The following is a 13,860-nucleotide window of genomic DNA, read 5'->3' on the forward strand; positions in this document are numbered from 1 at the left end:
CCCTGGCCTTGGTCCCGGGGCGCCTAACCAGAAGCTGGGTACATTTGGGTATCAATCAGACTGAGAGTCTCTAACTTCTTCCTCCAGACCCGAGATCCGGGAGGCTGCAGAGTAGGAACCCAGACTCACAGCTGGCTACCGCGGCTAGCTAGGGAAGGGGCAACTTGGGTTCTGGGCTGAGGCGGAGGAAGAGAGAGGGGGAAGGGAAAAGGGAGGGAGGAGCGGACGTATAGAGGGCGTGGAGAAGGAGGGGCCCAGGATGAACCGGGGGCGGGCCTGGAACCAAGAGCCCAGTTAAAACTGGGGTGGCGGCTTACTAGGCTGAGACTGGAAACCCCCGGCAGAGAGCGGGCCGAACCGAAGGACTGACGGACCGAAAGCAGACTGTCACCATGAGCCAGTCGCCAGTGTTTGACAAACCTAAAGTGAGCGCGGGAAGCCGGCCCCGGGTGGCTGGGTGAATGGGAGAGGGAAGGGAGCCGGGTCCCCACTGCCGGCCCCTGGAGCCGGGTAGATGCCACTGCTGGGGCTCCCTAGCTGCCACGATCTGAGGAAGAGACTGAGGAGGAACCTTCCACGGTCCCCTTCCCCTAGTCATGGCCCCCCATTTGCATCCAGGGCTAGGATGTAGCTGTTGTTTAACACACTGCTGGGGTGGAGAATAGGCACTCTGGCGGAGACCATTCAGAACCGTAAACATTAGTTCTGGACTCATTCCCTAGGATCCCCCAGAGACTTGCAGCGGGGAGAAATTTGGAACTGAGAACGTTAGAGCTGAGAGGGATTTAGCGAAGATACTGTCAGGGCTGGAGAAGGTTAGAACAGAGAACAATATGAGTGTTAACACTGGAAGGGACTTTAGAGCAGAAACTGTCCCAGTCAGAAGGCTAGAACAAAGAGCGTTGCATGTTAGAACCCGGTGGGACTTTAGAACAGAGAACGCAGCGGAGAGTGGAACAAGCATGGGTTTAGAGTTAGATTTAAAGACTTGGTGTGAATCCCGACTCTGCTTTTTTTTTGCCAATCATAGGGTGTATAAATCGCAACTTAATGAATGTATTTAGGCTGAAAGGAAACCTTTAGAAGCAGATAGTGCTATGAAGGATAGAGTATTAGGCCTAGAATTAGCAAGATCTGAATTCAAGTCTTTCAGACACTTATTAGCTGTGTGATCCTAGCCCCTTAATCACTGTCTCAATTGTAAAATGGGGCCATTAACAGTACTTATCTCTCAGAATCATTGTCAGGATCAAATGTCATGATATTTGTAAGAATGCTGAGTATAGTGCCTGAAGTAAGTGCTGTTTAAATGCTTATTTCCTTCCTTTTACCTTATAAGAATAAGGAGGCACAGACCTGTGCTTGTGTGCACCTTTCCCTATCCAGTCTGGAATGAGAATGAAAAGTAGCTGACTGAGTACAGAAGATCTCAGAGGTCCCCAATTTCAGCATTTCTCAGCAGTCAGTCCACTTTGTAGTAGAATTAGGAGATCTGAGTTTTAATTCTAGTGGCCTTAGGCAGGGATATTTCCCTCTCTGGGTCTCAGTTTCCTCAGCTGTAAAGTGAAAGGGTTGGACTAATTGGTCTAGAGTCTTCCCTTCATCTCCAGTTTTCTATATCTCCCTATGTAAAGTGTTGTATTGGGGAGTCCAAAGCTCTAGCTTTCTTTTCAAGGCCTAAACCTGCCATTGATTAACTTCATAACCTTGGTCAAATTATCTTATTTTCTGGGCCCCAGGTTCTTCAATGGTAAAATGAGGTATTGATCTTTATCCTTCCTATGCATTTCATAGGGTGGTTGTGATGGGAATCTGACAAGGGAAACAGGCTGGAAACCCCAAAAAGAGTCATTTCCCTCGTTATCTTGACCTAGAAGCCAGCCCAACCCCACCTCTGCTAAGTACCCCTACTTAACTATCAATAGAACTGAATTCACGTTAAGTACCTCCACTTAAGTTCTGTGCAATTTGAACTATCACTAATCTAACTTTCTATATCCTTACTGAAGCCTATTCAAACCCAATAGCTCTGTATTGTCTCAAATCTTATATACGAGGTGGGAAGAATGGGCTCATGAGCAGAATGGACAGAACTCTAATTCCATCAAAGAGTTCTGCTCCATTTGAGATGATTTATAATAAACTTAAACTTCTAATTTTACTTAAAATTTAGTAAATTCTTTTACTTCACCCGCGCCTTGTCTCATCAAAAGCCTGCACATCCCCAACAGTTGCAAAAAGAGCACTTTGAGTTATGGAATATCATCTATTATAATTGTTACTTGGCTTCTAAAATGGGGATAAAAATACCCAAAGATCATAGTTTTAGAGCCAGAAGGGATTATAAAGACTGTTTAGTACATTTTACAAATGAGGAAACTGAAGCCTAAGGAGATGATTTGGCAAAGGTCACACAAATTGACTAGTTAAGATGTGCTTTTTTCTTTGTATTATTCTGTCTTGAGAAAATCAAAACCAGATTGTGTTGGCGAAGAAAGTACTTGGAACAGTCAAATGTAGAATTAGAATAGCACGATCCAATAAATAAGGAAAATAGAGGTTATCTGGAGGGTGGAGCTTCCTAGTGGCGCTGGGCAGGGAGGGAGGAAGGGGTATTCTGTCCAGAGCAACTTGTACATTGCCTAAGCCCCGATCATAACAGGAAAGGTTTATATTTCCAAATTGTGTTCAGCATTTTCTGCCAAGGGTTGTGGCCTGCCTGGCCAGGGATTCTAGTATCTGGAGAAATGCTCTATATCATGGGCCAGATGTAGTGGAGTTAGTATGAGCCCAGGAAATTCTCAGCTCCAAATATGGAGGGAATCCAGATTTTAGCCAGATGGAGCCTGATTGACATAGTTACTGCCCTTGGGAAAATCTGGGTTGAGACTAAACTGGGCTAGTTCATCACCTTCCCAGGGTTGAGCAAGGAAAGATCCCGAGTATCCAAAGGATACCCAAACCTTTTTATCACTGGTATCAGTCACCTTTATGTAGTGAGAAGGAGTAGTCAGTATGAACAGCTAGCTGCTTATGGGGCATGATGGGGCGTGATGTGACTTGCCTTAACCTAATTGTCTGCCTTGGTGCTTATCTCATTTTCAACTCTTAAAAATTCACTTTTTTAGTTCCTGAATGCCTTTTAAACTTCAGGAGATCTTCTAAAAAGAATGCAATTATCTATTGAGCAATGAAGGTGATAGAAAAGTAAGATATCAATAAACATTTCCAAAAACATTTACCTCTGGGAGGGGCAATTTTTTTTTCACCAGCTTGTGAATCCCAGATTCCAAAAGGTGGCATTTATTAATTTCCTACTGTATTGTATATAGAGCTCTTTGCTTTCAGTGTAGTAGAAAGATAAGAGAAATACTGATATATAATAATGTGTATTAAAGCTAAGTGCATTAGAAAAGTACGAGCAAAACACTAAGTGAGGTCCTAGGGAGAAGTCATTATAGGAAGATCAAGGCAGGTTTCCTGAAGTAGGAGGAGTTATTTGTGCTGGTTTGGAAAGAATGGGAAAGAATTCTACAGGCAAAAAAGGAGAAGAATATTCCAGGAGAACTAGCTCCAGATCTAGAGACCAATTGGGAAAACAGAATGCAGGATATATGCAAAGAATAGAAAGTTATATACAATTTGGTTGGATTATAGAGCAAATTAAGGGGAATGTGAGATGAAACTGAGAAAGAAGCTTGGCACTGGATTGTGAATTCCAACTCTCAACTTTACTCATGAGCAACAGGGAGCCACTGATGATTTTTTTTTTTATTATAGTTACATTAACCCTTGCAAAACCTTGTCTTCCAATTTTCCCTTCTTTCCCCCACACCCTCCTATATGGCAAGTTTTCCAGTATATGTTAAACGTGGTAGAAATATATGTTAAATCCAATATATGCTTACATATTTTCAGCATTGACAATTAATTGCAAAACCTTTTGTTCCAATTTTTCCCCTTCTTCCCTCCACCCCCTCCCCAGATGGCAGGTTGACCAATGCATGTTAAAGTATAAGTTAAATACAATATATGTAATATATATATATATATGTGTGTGTGTGTGTGTGTGTGTGTGTGTGTGTGTGTTCATACAGTTATTTTGCTGCACAAAAAGAATTGGACTTTGAAATGTCACTAATGATTTTTGAGCAGAGTAATGACATGACAAGATCTATACATATTGTTAGTGGTTCAAAGGATATGAGGGTGAGGTTGGGTGTGCTTGTGAGTATGAGAGTATAAGTAAAAGAATAGCTTGGAGGCTATTGTGTTTCTGAATGTGTGTGTGTGTGTGTGTATATGTGATCATGATACCATAACAGTGAAGTGTGGATCATATTTGATGTTATTAGGCAGACCTGGTATATGTCATCAGCTTCCCTCCCAATGAGAGACAAAAGTACAGAAAGAGAAACTTGACTGCAGGAAAGGATAAAAAGGGTACAACCTTTGGCGAAGTTGTCCTGAATCACTTTGGTGGAAACCCTGTGTGTGTATGTTTTCAGGGTGAGTGGGGAGGGTGGTAACTGAATACTATCCAAGGCAATCAGAATGGGGGACTTTTAGTTTAGTTGATTATTGTGGTTATTATTACTATCCTGGTACTTGGCTATACTTTGCAGGATCTCTATAAATAGAAGACCAAGTCCCTGCCTTCAGGGAACAACCAGTGTAGTTGGAAGGACAAGACTGTAAAACGAGAAGGTTGGAGTAGATGTCTTTTCCAGCTCTGATCACTTTCTATATGCAATGGTTCTAATGTCCATTCCAGCTCTGACATTCTCTATTCCAAGGTTTTCCTAGCTTTGAAGCCTATTGAGGCAGCTAAGTGTCTCAGAAATAGAACATTGGGTCTGGAGTCAGGAAGACCTGAGTTCAAACCTAGTCCCCAAAACTTCCTAGTTGTGCAACCCTAGGCAAGTCATTTAACCTCTATTTTCCTCAATTTCCTCAACTATAGAATGAGGATCATACAGTAGGTACTACGTAAATTCTTATTCCCTTTCCTTTCTTCCCTATGACAACAAATGCAGTGATCAAGTGTAAAAGGACTATGAAGAAGTGTGACATAGTGTATCCTCAAAGCCAGGAAGAAATGGCTTTAATACTGACTGTAATCCTGGGCAGATATCTTAACTTCTCAAGGCCCAGACAGCTCCTAAGACAAACTTATTCTGATAAAGTTTCTTCATCCAGAAATTATCTGTATCAGTGAAATTGCATGTCCAACTCCTATGTCAGTGTCAATGTTGGCAGTGATGATCATGAAACTACTAGATGAGGAAATCTTATCAATGCAGATCAGCATGTCTTGTTTTTAGACAGTCACCCAGATCAATAACTTGCAAAAGATCATACAACCATTGTTAGCAATAGGATTTAAATCTAGATCTCAAGTTCGAGTCAAGTTCTCTATCCATTTTGTCACACTGCTTTGCTTTAAGATTTGTAAAGCCGTTAGCCACATTGTTATTTCATCATAGTCTACATATTGTAGTCTCCCAGTAGATCATAAGTTTCTTGAAAGCAAAAACTGATCATCTGAGCACATTAAATACATAGGTGAGCCTTAGTAAATATTTGGTGAGTTGAATTGGTCTTTTGAGAATAGAATTATGTGTGCTGCAGTAACTAGAGAAGACTTTTCCCAGGAGGTGGCCCTGAAGGTGGGCTCCTCCACAGCAATCATTCTTCCCTCTTAATTGTCTATACTCTCCTGCCTCATGCCCAGCTACTGAACCCTCAAGGGACCACCTGAGAGACCCTTAGTAAGCTCTGAACATCTTCCAGTTCTTGGCTCTAGTCCAATGTATTGTTTGCAGAAAATGAGATCAGGAAGACAAGCAGATATCCGGTCTGTGCAGAACAACTTCTTGGCATATTGGCAGTGATCCTGGACTTAGAGGTGATCTTAGAGGAAGGTTCATGAATCTTCAGGATTTATTTACCTTGTGACCTCCATTAGATATGTCTTAGTAGATAGTAGATAGACTTCCTGGCCCTAAGATTTGAAGCTGAGAGGGACTCTTGATTAACTGGAGTCCAGAGAAAGGGAGTGACATGGGCAGTGAGTGGTAGAACTGATATTTGAATCCCAGATTCCAAATCTCTTTTCCCCACAGGCTGCTACTTCTTGTGGTTTTATTTGCTGGTTTGGACTAATGGAGTTCTCATGATGAACCATTAAACACATCTTTTTTTTCAAACCCTAGGGTAGCAGATCAGTCTTCAGAAGAAATTTATTCCTCTTCCTAGGCTTAATGAGGTCTGACCAAAGAAAGATAGAGATAGAGAGACATAGAGACAGATGGAGATATACACACAGAGAGACACACACATACAGAGACAGAGAAAGGAAGGCACACAGGGAAAACGAGAGATACAGAGAGACACAGAGAGAAAGAGTCAAACAGAGATAGAGACAGACAGAAAGACACACACATAGAAATATAGAGACAGAGACCCACACAAAGAGAGAGTCAGACAGATAGAGACAGATATACATAATATACACACAGACAGAAAAAGATACAGACATACAGACACACACACAGAGAGACACAGAGACAAAAAGACAGAGGCAGATAGAGAGACACACAGAGACAGAGAGATACAAAGTCAGAGTCAAACAGACTCGCCTGCACACACACACACACACACACACACACACACACACACACACACCTGGAGATGAGTAGGGAGTTTAGTTCAGTGGAAAAAGCACTGGTCCAGAATTCAGAAACTTAGTTTCTTGGGTAAGACCTTTCCACTTTCTGAATCTGTTTTCTTTGAAAAAATGAGGGATAGAACTAGATAATTTATAAGATTCTTCCAGCTCTGTCTACAGCTCTATAAGGTTAGGGAAAACTTCATCTGCAATTGAGATTCAAAGAGAATAAGCTAAAAAGGAAAGAGAAAGAGATTCCCCTCCACATCCTAAGCACTTAAAACCATTCCCAGATCAGAGTATCTAGGAGTCCAAAGCTCTTCTGATTCTTCTTCTGGGTAAATGACTGATCTATTGCCTTTCCACCACCTCTGCTCTTCAGACACATCACATTGCCTTCTGTGATGCATCACCGAAGCACGGAAAGAACTTAGGATTTCGCATCTGAAAAGTCAGATTCTTGCCATATTGGACAATTCTTCCTACCTATGTGGTCTTGGTCAGATTACTCTCTTTCCTTATCTGTAAAAAGAGGGGGCTTGCCTAAGATCAAATTTCAAAATGGCATGTTGGAGGACCAACCAGCCAAACATGAATCTGAAATGATAGGATGTGTGAAAGGAAAGGCTTCAGGGAGGAGCAGGTGGCAGAAGAGGACCCCCATCTACCCCTGCCCTGTTGCTCCCTCCCTTGGAATTTCAGCTCCATAAAGGTCCAGAAGACCTTCCTGCAGATGGTGGCTGGAAGTGAACCAGGCCAGCTGCTCCTGAGTCCCTGCCAACTCAGATGCAACTGTACTACTAGCCTAGTTAAACAGTGCCCAGACTGAGAAGCCACGGAGATGGGGATCCCCAGCTCTAGCTGGGCATACACTCAATTGACTAGCTTTCCTACCAGCACATTCTCCCATCTCCTCTAGGGTCCAGCTTCTCTCTGATTATCTTTAAGGCTCTCAATGCCTTCAGACTTCCTTCCTCCTTTACATTCCCTGTCCTGGGACAGTGCCCAGTGGGCAGGGTGCCCCTTCTTTACTGAGGGAGCTTCTGTATTCAAGGTTCTCTGTAATCGTGTTTCCTGTCAGTCTCTGTCTGGCTCCTTGCCCTATCAAGGGCAGTGGGTTCTTTTGCCTTGATTCCTGGGGGAGGGGGGAGGGAAATCTTTTCTAAATAGTTATCACCTGCTCCTGGGGGTGATCTCATGAGAGCTCTCATAGGAGGCTGACTTGATGATGAAAGGTTTCCTCCTGTGACTGTAGTCACTGAATATCCTGACCCATTTTTCAGGCCCTATCAGGAAAAAAAAACAAATAGGTACAGTTATTCTCAACCTCCATTTTAGGTTTGGATAAAACCTTACTTTAGAACTCTATCCCTGAAATCGTTTATATTACTCAATTTTTGTAAATGGAGTTTTAAATAGAGTTATCTAGCTGGAAGGGACCTCAGAGATCATTTCTGACATATTTGACTAAAAAGAGAAATAAACCAAGAGGAAGGAAATAGTCATATAGCATTAGTGGCAGAGCTAGAATTTTGACACAGGCCTCCTGACTACCAACCACACACTAGAATCTTGCTATTAGAGGGATCATTTTGATGCAGCCCCTACCTTATTCTACCTTGGAGCTCTGTTTTTGCTTAGACCAGCCCCTGCTCTGAGATCTCAGTGGCTATTAGAGTCCAGGAAGTAGCTTGATTAAATTGTTCTATAAGGTGCTATTAACCACCTGCAGCTGTACTGCACTTCTTGCCCCAGTGAGGCTGCATTGTGAGAGAGGCAGTCTCTTAGGTGCATGAGGTGGGGGCAGGGGACAAAGATGGCAGGAAGGAGTTATGTCTTCCTTTTCCTGCTCCAAAAGGCTAGGAAGTATCTTTAAGAGCTACAATAGCTATTGTGTCATGGAACAGGTCTAACCAGCCACAGTCAAGCTGATGCTTCTTTAGTCCCAGTGATGAGGTTGGCTTTGTACTAGGCCATCTTTTCTCTTACATCCCATGGACCTTTGAAGTGGCTAGATTGAATTAGAGATTGGGAGAGAGGTGAGGCTCAGCCTGAGGGAAGGAGGTAATTGTAATTAACTCAGTTGGAGACTGACCCTGAAATACTGACCTTGAATTCAGAGAACCCACTGGGCCATATCAAAGTGAGAAATAATTAGGAAGTTCTATGGGTGTCTTTAAGTACATACATCTCAGTTAATTCAGAAACCTTTTAAGTCTTTTTAAGCCAAAATAAACTTGTTTCAACTTCCCTTCACCTAATATGGGGACTCAGATGACATTATAGAGAATCTGGCGAATTCATTGTTCTAATGCACTTTTGAGTCAAGGCTATTGGAAGGAACTCTCCAGGGTCCTTCTCATTCCTTGAGTATTCCACTGTTGGATCCTTCAACCCTCCTTTTCCCCTTCAGTTGCAACCATTCATTCATTTAACAAGCATTTATTAAGTACCCTTATATTCCAGGCAAAGTAAGCAACTATTTATTAAGTGCACCTCATATTCCAGGCACTGAAGAAATTAGAAAGACAGATAAAAATGAAACAATCTTTCCTTCCCCTCAAAGAGTTTATTGTGAAACAACACATTCATACAATTCTGTAAGTTAAAAATAAATTTCCTTGAACCATTATTTTAAGAAGGGTCAATATTATTTTGATAAGGCTTTACCAGAGGACTCCAAGACACAAAAGAGGTTAGGAACTGCTGGGGTAGCTAAATGAGCTCTAATTCCTTCTTATGGCGACCGCTTTAGAACCCTGGTTACCTTAGAATCAGCCGGAGTCAGGATAAGCAAAAGTCTTTATTCTTGGTCTTTAGTGGTGGAAGTGAAGGGGAAGATCTCTATGACCTCACCTCCTCCTCTCACCCCCAGAGTCCGTCTGTCTAGTCTCATTGTACCTTCTAGTACCTCCCACAATTCTCTGTATACACCAAATGACTGGGCCACCACAGGATAGTGGGAAGGGTCATTTTCCAAGCATGTTCTTATGGAGTATTGTCCAAACGTTCATTAGCCTCAAGTGCTCTATTGTCCAACCTCAGTGCATTGACTCAAAAGTCTCAGCCCCTCACACCTTCTAATCATTATTCTCCCATTCTGGAAAGGTTTCCCTGAGTCCTCTCCACCTGAAGTCTTGTCTCCTCAAATACTCCTAATACTTTGTTTGGACCTCTTCATTGTCCCCAAGTAATACAAAGTAGAGTAAATATTTATATTGTATTTCAAGATAGAGACTGAACCTGTGATTTCATTGGAATGAGAAACATCGGAGTATAAAAACTTTCTTTTCCAATGCAAGTCAACGCCTTCTAGACTTGAAATGTTGCACTATGAGTGTTAGGGATTTGGCCTGGGTAAACTAGTTAGTGCTATGTCTCTATTGGCTGGACTGCAGGGCTGGCTCTCTATTCATTATGGCACACAAATAAGTTAATGCAGAGTAATGAGGGAAGTGGGGGTGGAAAGTAAAGACTCTTGTAGGAAGTAATTCTTGACCTATGCTTTGAAGGAAATTAGGGATTCTTTTGTCATTATTCACAACAGTTGATGCATGTAAAGCAGTGTAATATTTATGGAACATTTCCCTCTGATATATCTTGACTGTGTGATCCTGGGCAAGTCACTTTATTTCCTCCAAGTTCATGGCAACTCTAATTCTTAAGTTAAAGATAATATGTCATACCCTTTGATCCAGCAGTATTACTACTGGGCTTATATCCCAAAGAGATCTTAACGAAGGGAAAGGGACCCACATGTGCAAAAATGTTTGTGGCAGCCCTTTTTGTAGTGGTTGGAAACTGGAAATTTAATGGATGCCCATCAATTGAAGAATGGTTGAATAAGTTATGATATATGAATGTTATGGAATACTATTGTTATATACGAAATGACCAGCAGGATGATTTCAGAGAGACCTGGAGAGACTTACATGAACTGATGCTGAGTGAAATGAGCAGAACCAGGAGATCATTATACAGAATATGCTAGATTGTATTAATAAAGGGAATTTCCTCACTCTGGTGTCCATATTAGTGAAATCAAATTCTCAGTCCCTATCCCAATGGTATTTTATTTTTTCAAATACATGTGAAGATAGTTTTCAACATTCATTTTTGTAAGATTTCGTGTTCCAAAATTTTTCCCCTTCTCTCCCTTCCCTCCTTCCTCCCCAAGACAGCAAGCAATCTGATAAAGGTCATACTTATACAGTTCTTTTAAATATATTTCCATATTTGTCATGTTGTACAAGCAACCTGATATAAATTATGCTTATTTGTCATGTCGGGCAAGAAAAATTAGACCAAAAGGGAAAAAAAAACACAAGAAAGAAAAATCAATCAAACAAACAAAAAAGGTGAAAATACTATTTGACCCCTATACTCAATCCTTTTTTTTTTTTTTTTTTTCCCCCACAAAAAATTCTGTAAGGTATGTAACATTAGTGTTTTCAACCCTATTTTCTAGTTAAGAAAATAACTTGGGGAGTGGGGCAGCTAGGTGGCGCAGTGGATAGAGCACCAGCCCTGAATTCAGGAGGACCCGAGTTCAAATCTGGTCTTAGACACTTAACACTTCCTAGCTGTGTAACCCTGGGCAAGTCACTTAACCCCAGCCTCACAAAAAAAGAAAAAAAGGAAAAAGAAAATAACTTGAAAGAAGTTGTGATTCCATTTACCCTACCTCTTATGCCTCAAGCTTTCAGGCTGACAGACTTTTCTCAGAACTAGAGTCAAATCCAGATATTGCTTTTTTTATAGAGATGATGAAAGAGACCAGGGATTCTTGCAGCCTTTTTTTTTTTCTAACTCTTAGTTTTGCCCTCTTAATATTCCTAGAAGGCCCCCTAGTATTGTGGGCTTCTAGACTTTTCATTATCATGGTTGCTTATATGTAGTTCTTTCTCTCTTGTAGGTAGAACTTCATGTCCATCTGGATGGAGCCATCAAGCCTGAGACCATCTTGTTCTATGGCAAGTGAGTATGCAAAGGGGATAGAAGAATAATTGTCTCTGTTGATGAGAGAGACTAAGATTAGAATTCATGCCTTGTCACCTCTGCTCCTCTGCTGGTTGTCTAGGGGCTGATGTTTTGATAATTAGTGTCTCCTCCCTGAAATTGCCTTGTATTTATCTCAGAAACGGATTGGTGATTCCATTGATTACAGGGAACTTGACAGATGTGGAAACATGCTGTTTAGCACTTTCCTTCAAAATTAAAACTCTCAGAGAGCTACCTAAAGGACTGTAAGTTAAGTGACCTTCCAAAGAATGAATAGCCAATGTCTCAGAGGTGAGACTTGAGCCTCTGACACATGATGTGATGCCACTTGGAATGAAGGATGAAAGTAAAAAATGTAAAATATAAGAAAAAATGTTAAAAATTGACTTTTATGGAAGAGTTTTGCATAACTGCACATATGGTTTCTTAATTTGGGTAGGGATAAAGGAGAGAACCTAAAACTAAAAAAAAAAAGGTTAACGTAAAATTTTGTTTTAAATGTAACTGGGGAAAACATTAAATACATCAAATATTAAAAATGTTAAAATTAATTTTTAAAAAGTCAATTTGGAGTGAGTTACAGGATATCTTGGGAGTGACTGCTGAAGTCTAAGAAATTAAAAGAAGTTGGGGAATGTGTTGCCTGGAATGTGTTAGACTGGGAGATGATACAAGGTATCCCAGGTTGCTACTGACTTTCTCTCCAGAGTCTCTGTTCCTTTGGGTCAGCTTTGATATTGACCCTTTACTCCCATGTGAATCTGGTCAAGGACTGACCATCAGGCACCTGAACCCATGGGACTCTATGACTTGTTAAGATAGCCTGGTAGAAAAGATTCAGGTATAGCTTTGGAACACTTCTCCATGCCAAGGTCACTGTATCAATGAATGAAGTGGGAACTGTCCAAAGTCCATCAGTAACTAGACCAGAGCCACCGAACCATGGCAATAATCCACCTTTCTTTGTAGTAGTATCTCTATTTTACAGCTAAAACATAGCAAATTAGTGGCTCAACTCAGACTACCATAAGGTTGTTGTGTTTGCTGTTCCTCAAAGGGGTGATGGGCTGTGACTTCAAGTGTCCTAAAAGTAGCCTAAAACCAGAGGAGTTTCAAAAGGCAGTGACTGGTAGCCGGCTGATTTACCCACCCAACTCAGATAGGAAAGTTGGGGGGGGTGGGGAACATGGGGGAAGGAAGGGCTGGGTTGTCATTGTTTGTCCTTAACTCATTTAGTCCAAGCAGCAACGTGGATTGGTCCTAATCAGGTCGTTAGCTGCTACTAAACAGAGTTGGGATCAAAAAGGACGGACTGCCTTTAAGAGGATAAGGAAGATGGAGAATTCTCAATAATAGGATTAAAAAAAAAAAAGCCTAGAATACTCTTTATGGAGATAAGAAAAGCTTGGAGACCTTGGGTCTGGAGGAAGGAAAGGGAGCTGTCTTAGAGTTTCCCTTAGAATAACTTAATTGATTGATTTCTTTTATAGCTTCCCTCCTCTGGTGGGGTGGAGAATCATCTGAGTTCTAAGCCATCCAGCCCTGGGCTAAAGAGTGATTGGTTATGTTGTTTTTCTGATTTCCCAAGAAGACAGGCAAAGCTAGAGAGCATTATCTCTTTTCTAAGGTCAAATATAGAGGAAATTTGGCCTCTAGGGAGCCAGGTGAGATTTGGAGAAGTCTTTGGCAGTCTGAAAGGCTAGAAACCAGGTAAGTCAGTGAGCTTTGAGAAAGCATTCAGGACATTGTTCAGATACCAAGAGAAAGAAAAATTCCTTACGTGTCAAAATATTCATAACAGCACTTTTTGTATATTCAATCGAGTGTGATATAGATTCTCTCCTATGGGTTTGGAATAGTCAAGCTACTTCTGCAATCTTTAAGAAGAAAAAATATTGGATAGTAGAAAGAATTCTGTACTTAGACTTTAGAAAAATCTGGATTTTAATATTACTTGTTGTACTGAGTGCTTACCCCGTGTGATCTTGGATTAGTGACTGTGTGTTTCTTTATCTGATAACTTGCATCAAGGTACCAGTAAGATATAGAAGGATATGTCTTTTCCTCTTATGGATAAGACTTCCATATCCTTTCCAAGGTTAGGATATGAGTCAAATCTTGGAGTTAAGGAAACTTAAATTTACATCCCTTCTCAAAAACTTTCTAGCTCTTTGACTATGAACAAATCC

General features: G+C 41.2%; 1 protein-coding gene across 1 annotated transcript in view; it reads left to right on the forward strand.

The window, feature by feature from the left end:
- Positions 1-271: 271 nt before the first annotated feature.
- The window catches only part of ADA (adenosine deaminase), a 30,027-nt gene continuing 16,438 nt past the window's right edge, over positions 272-13,860 (forward strand). The window contains exons 1-2 of the mRNA XM_074288514.1: positions 272-425; positions 11,586-11,647. Coding sequence (XP_074144615.1) covers positions 393-425; positions 11,586-11,647 — 95 coding nt within the window. The 5' untranslated portion in view covers positions 272-392. The remainder of the gene's footprint in view (positions 426-11,585; positions 11,648-13,860) is intronic.

The sequence above is a fragment of the Sminthopsis crassicaudata genome, chromosome 2 (assembly GCF_048593235.1).
Source record: "Sminthopsis crassicaudata isolate SCR6 chromosome 2, ASM4859323v1, whole genome shotgun sequence".
In the NCBI taxonomy this organism is placed as follows: domain Eukaryota; kingdom Metazoa; phylum Chordata; class Mammalia; order Dasyuromorphia; family Dasyuridae; genus Sminthopsis; species Sminthopsis crassicaudata.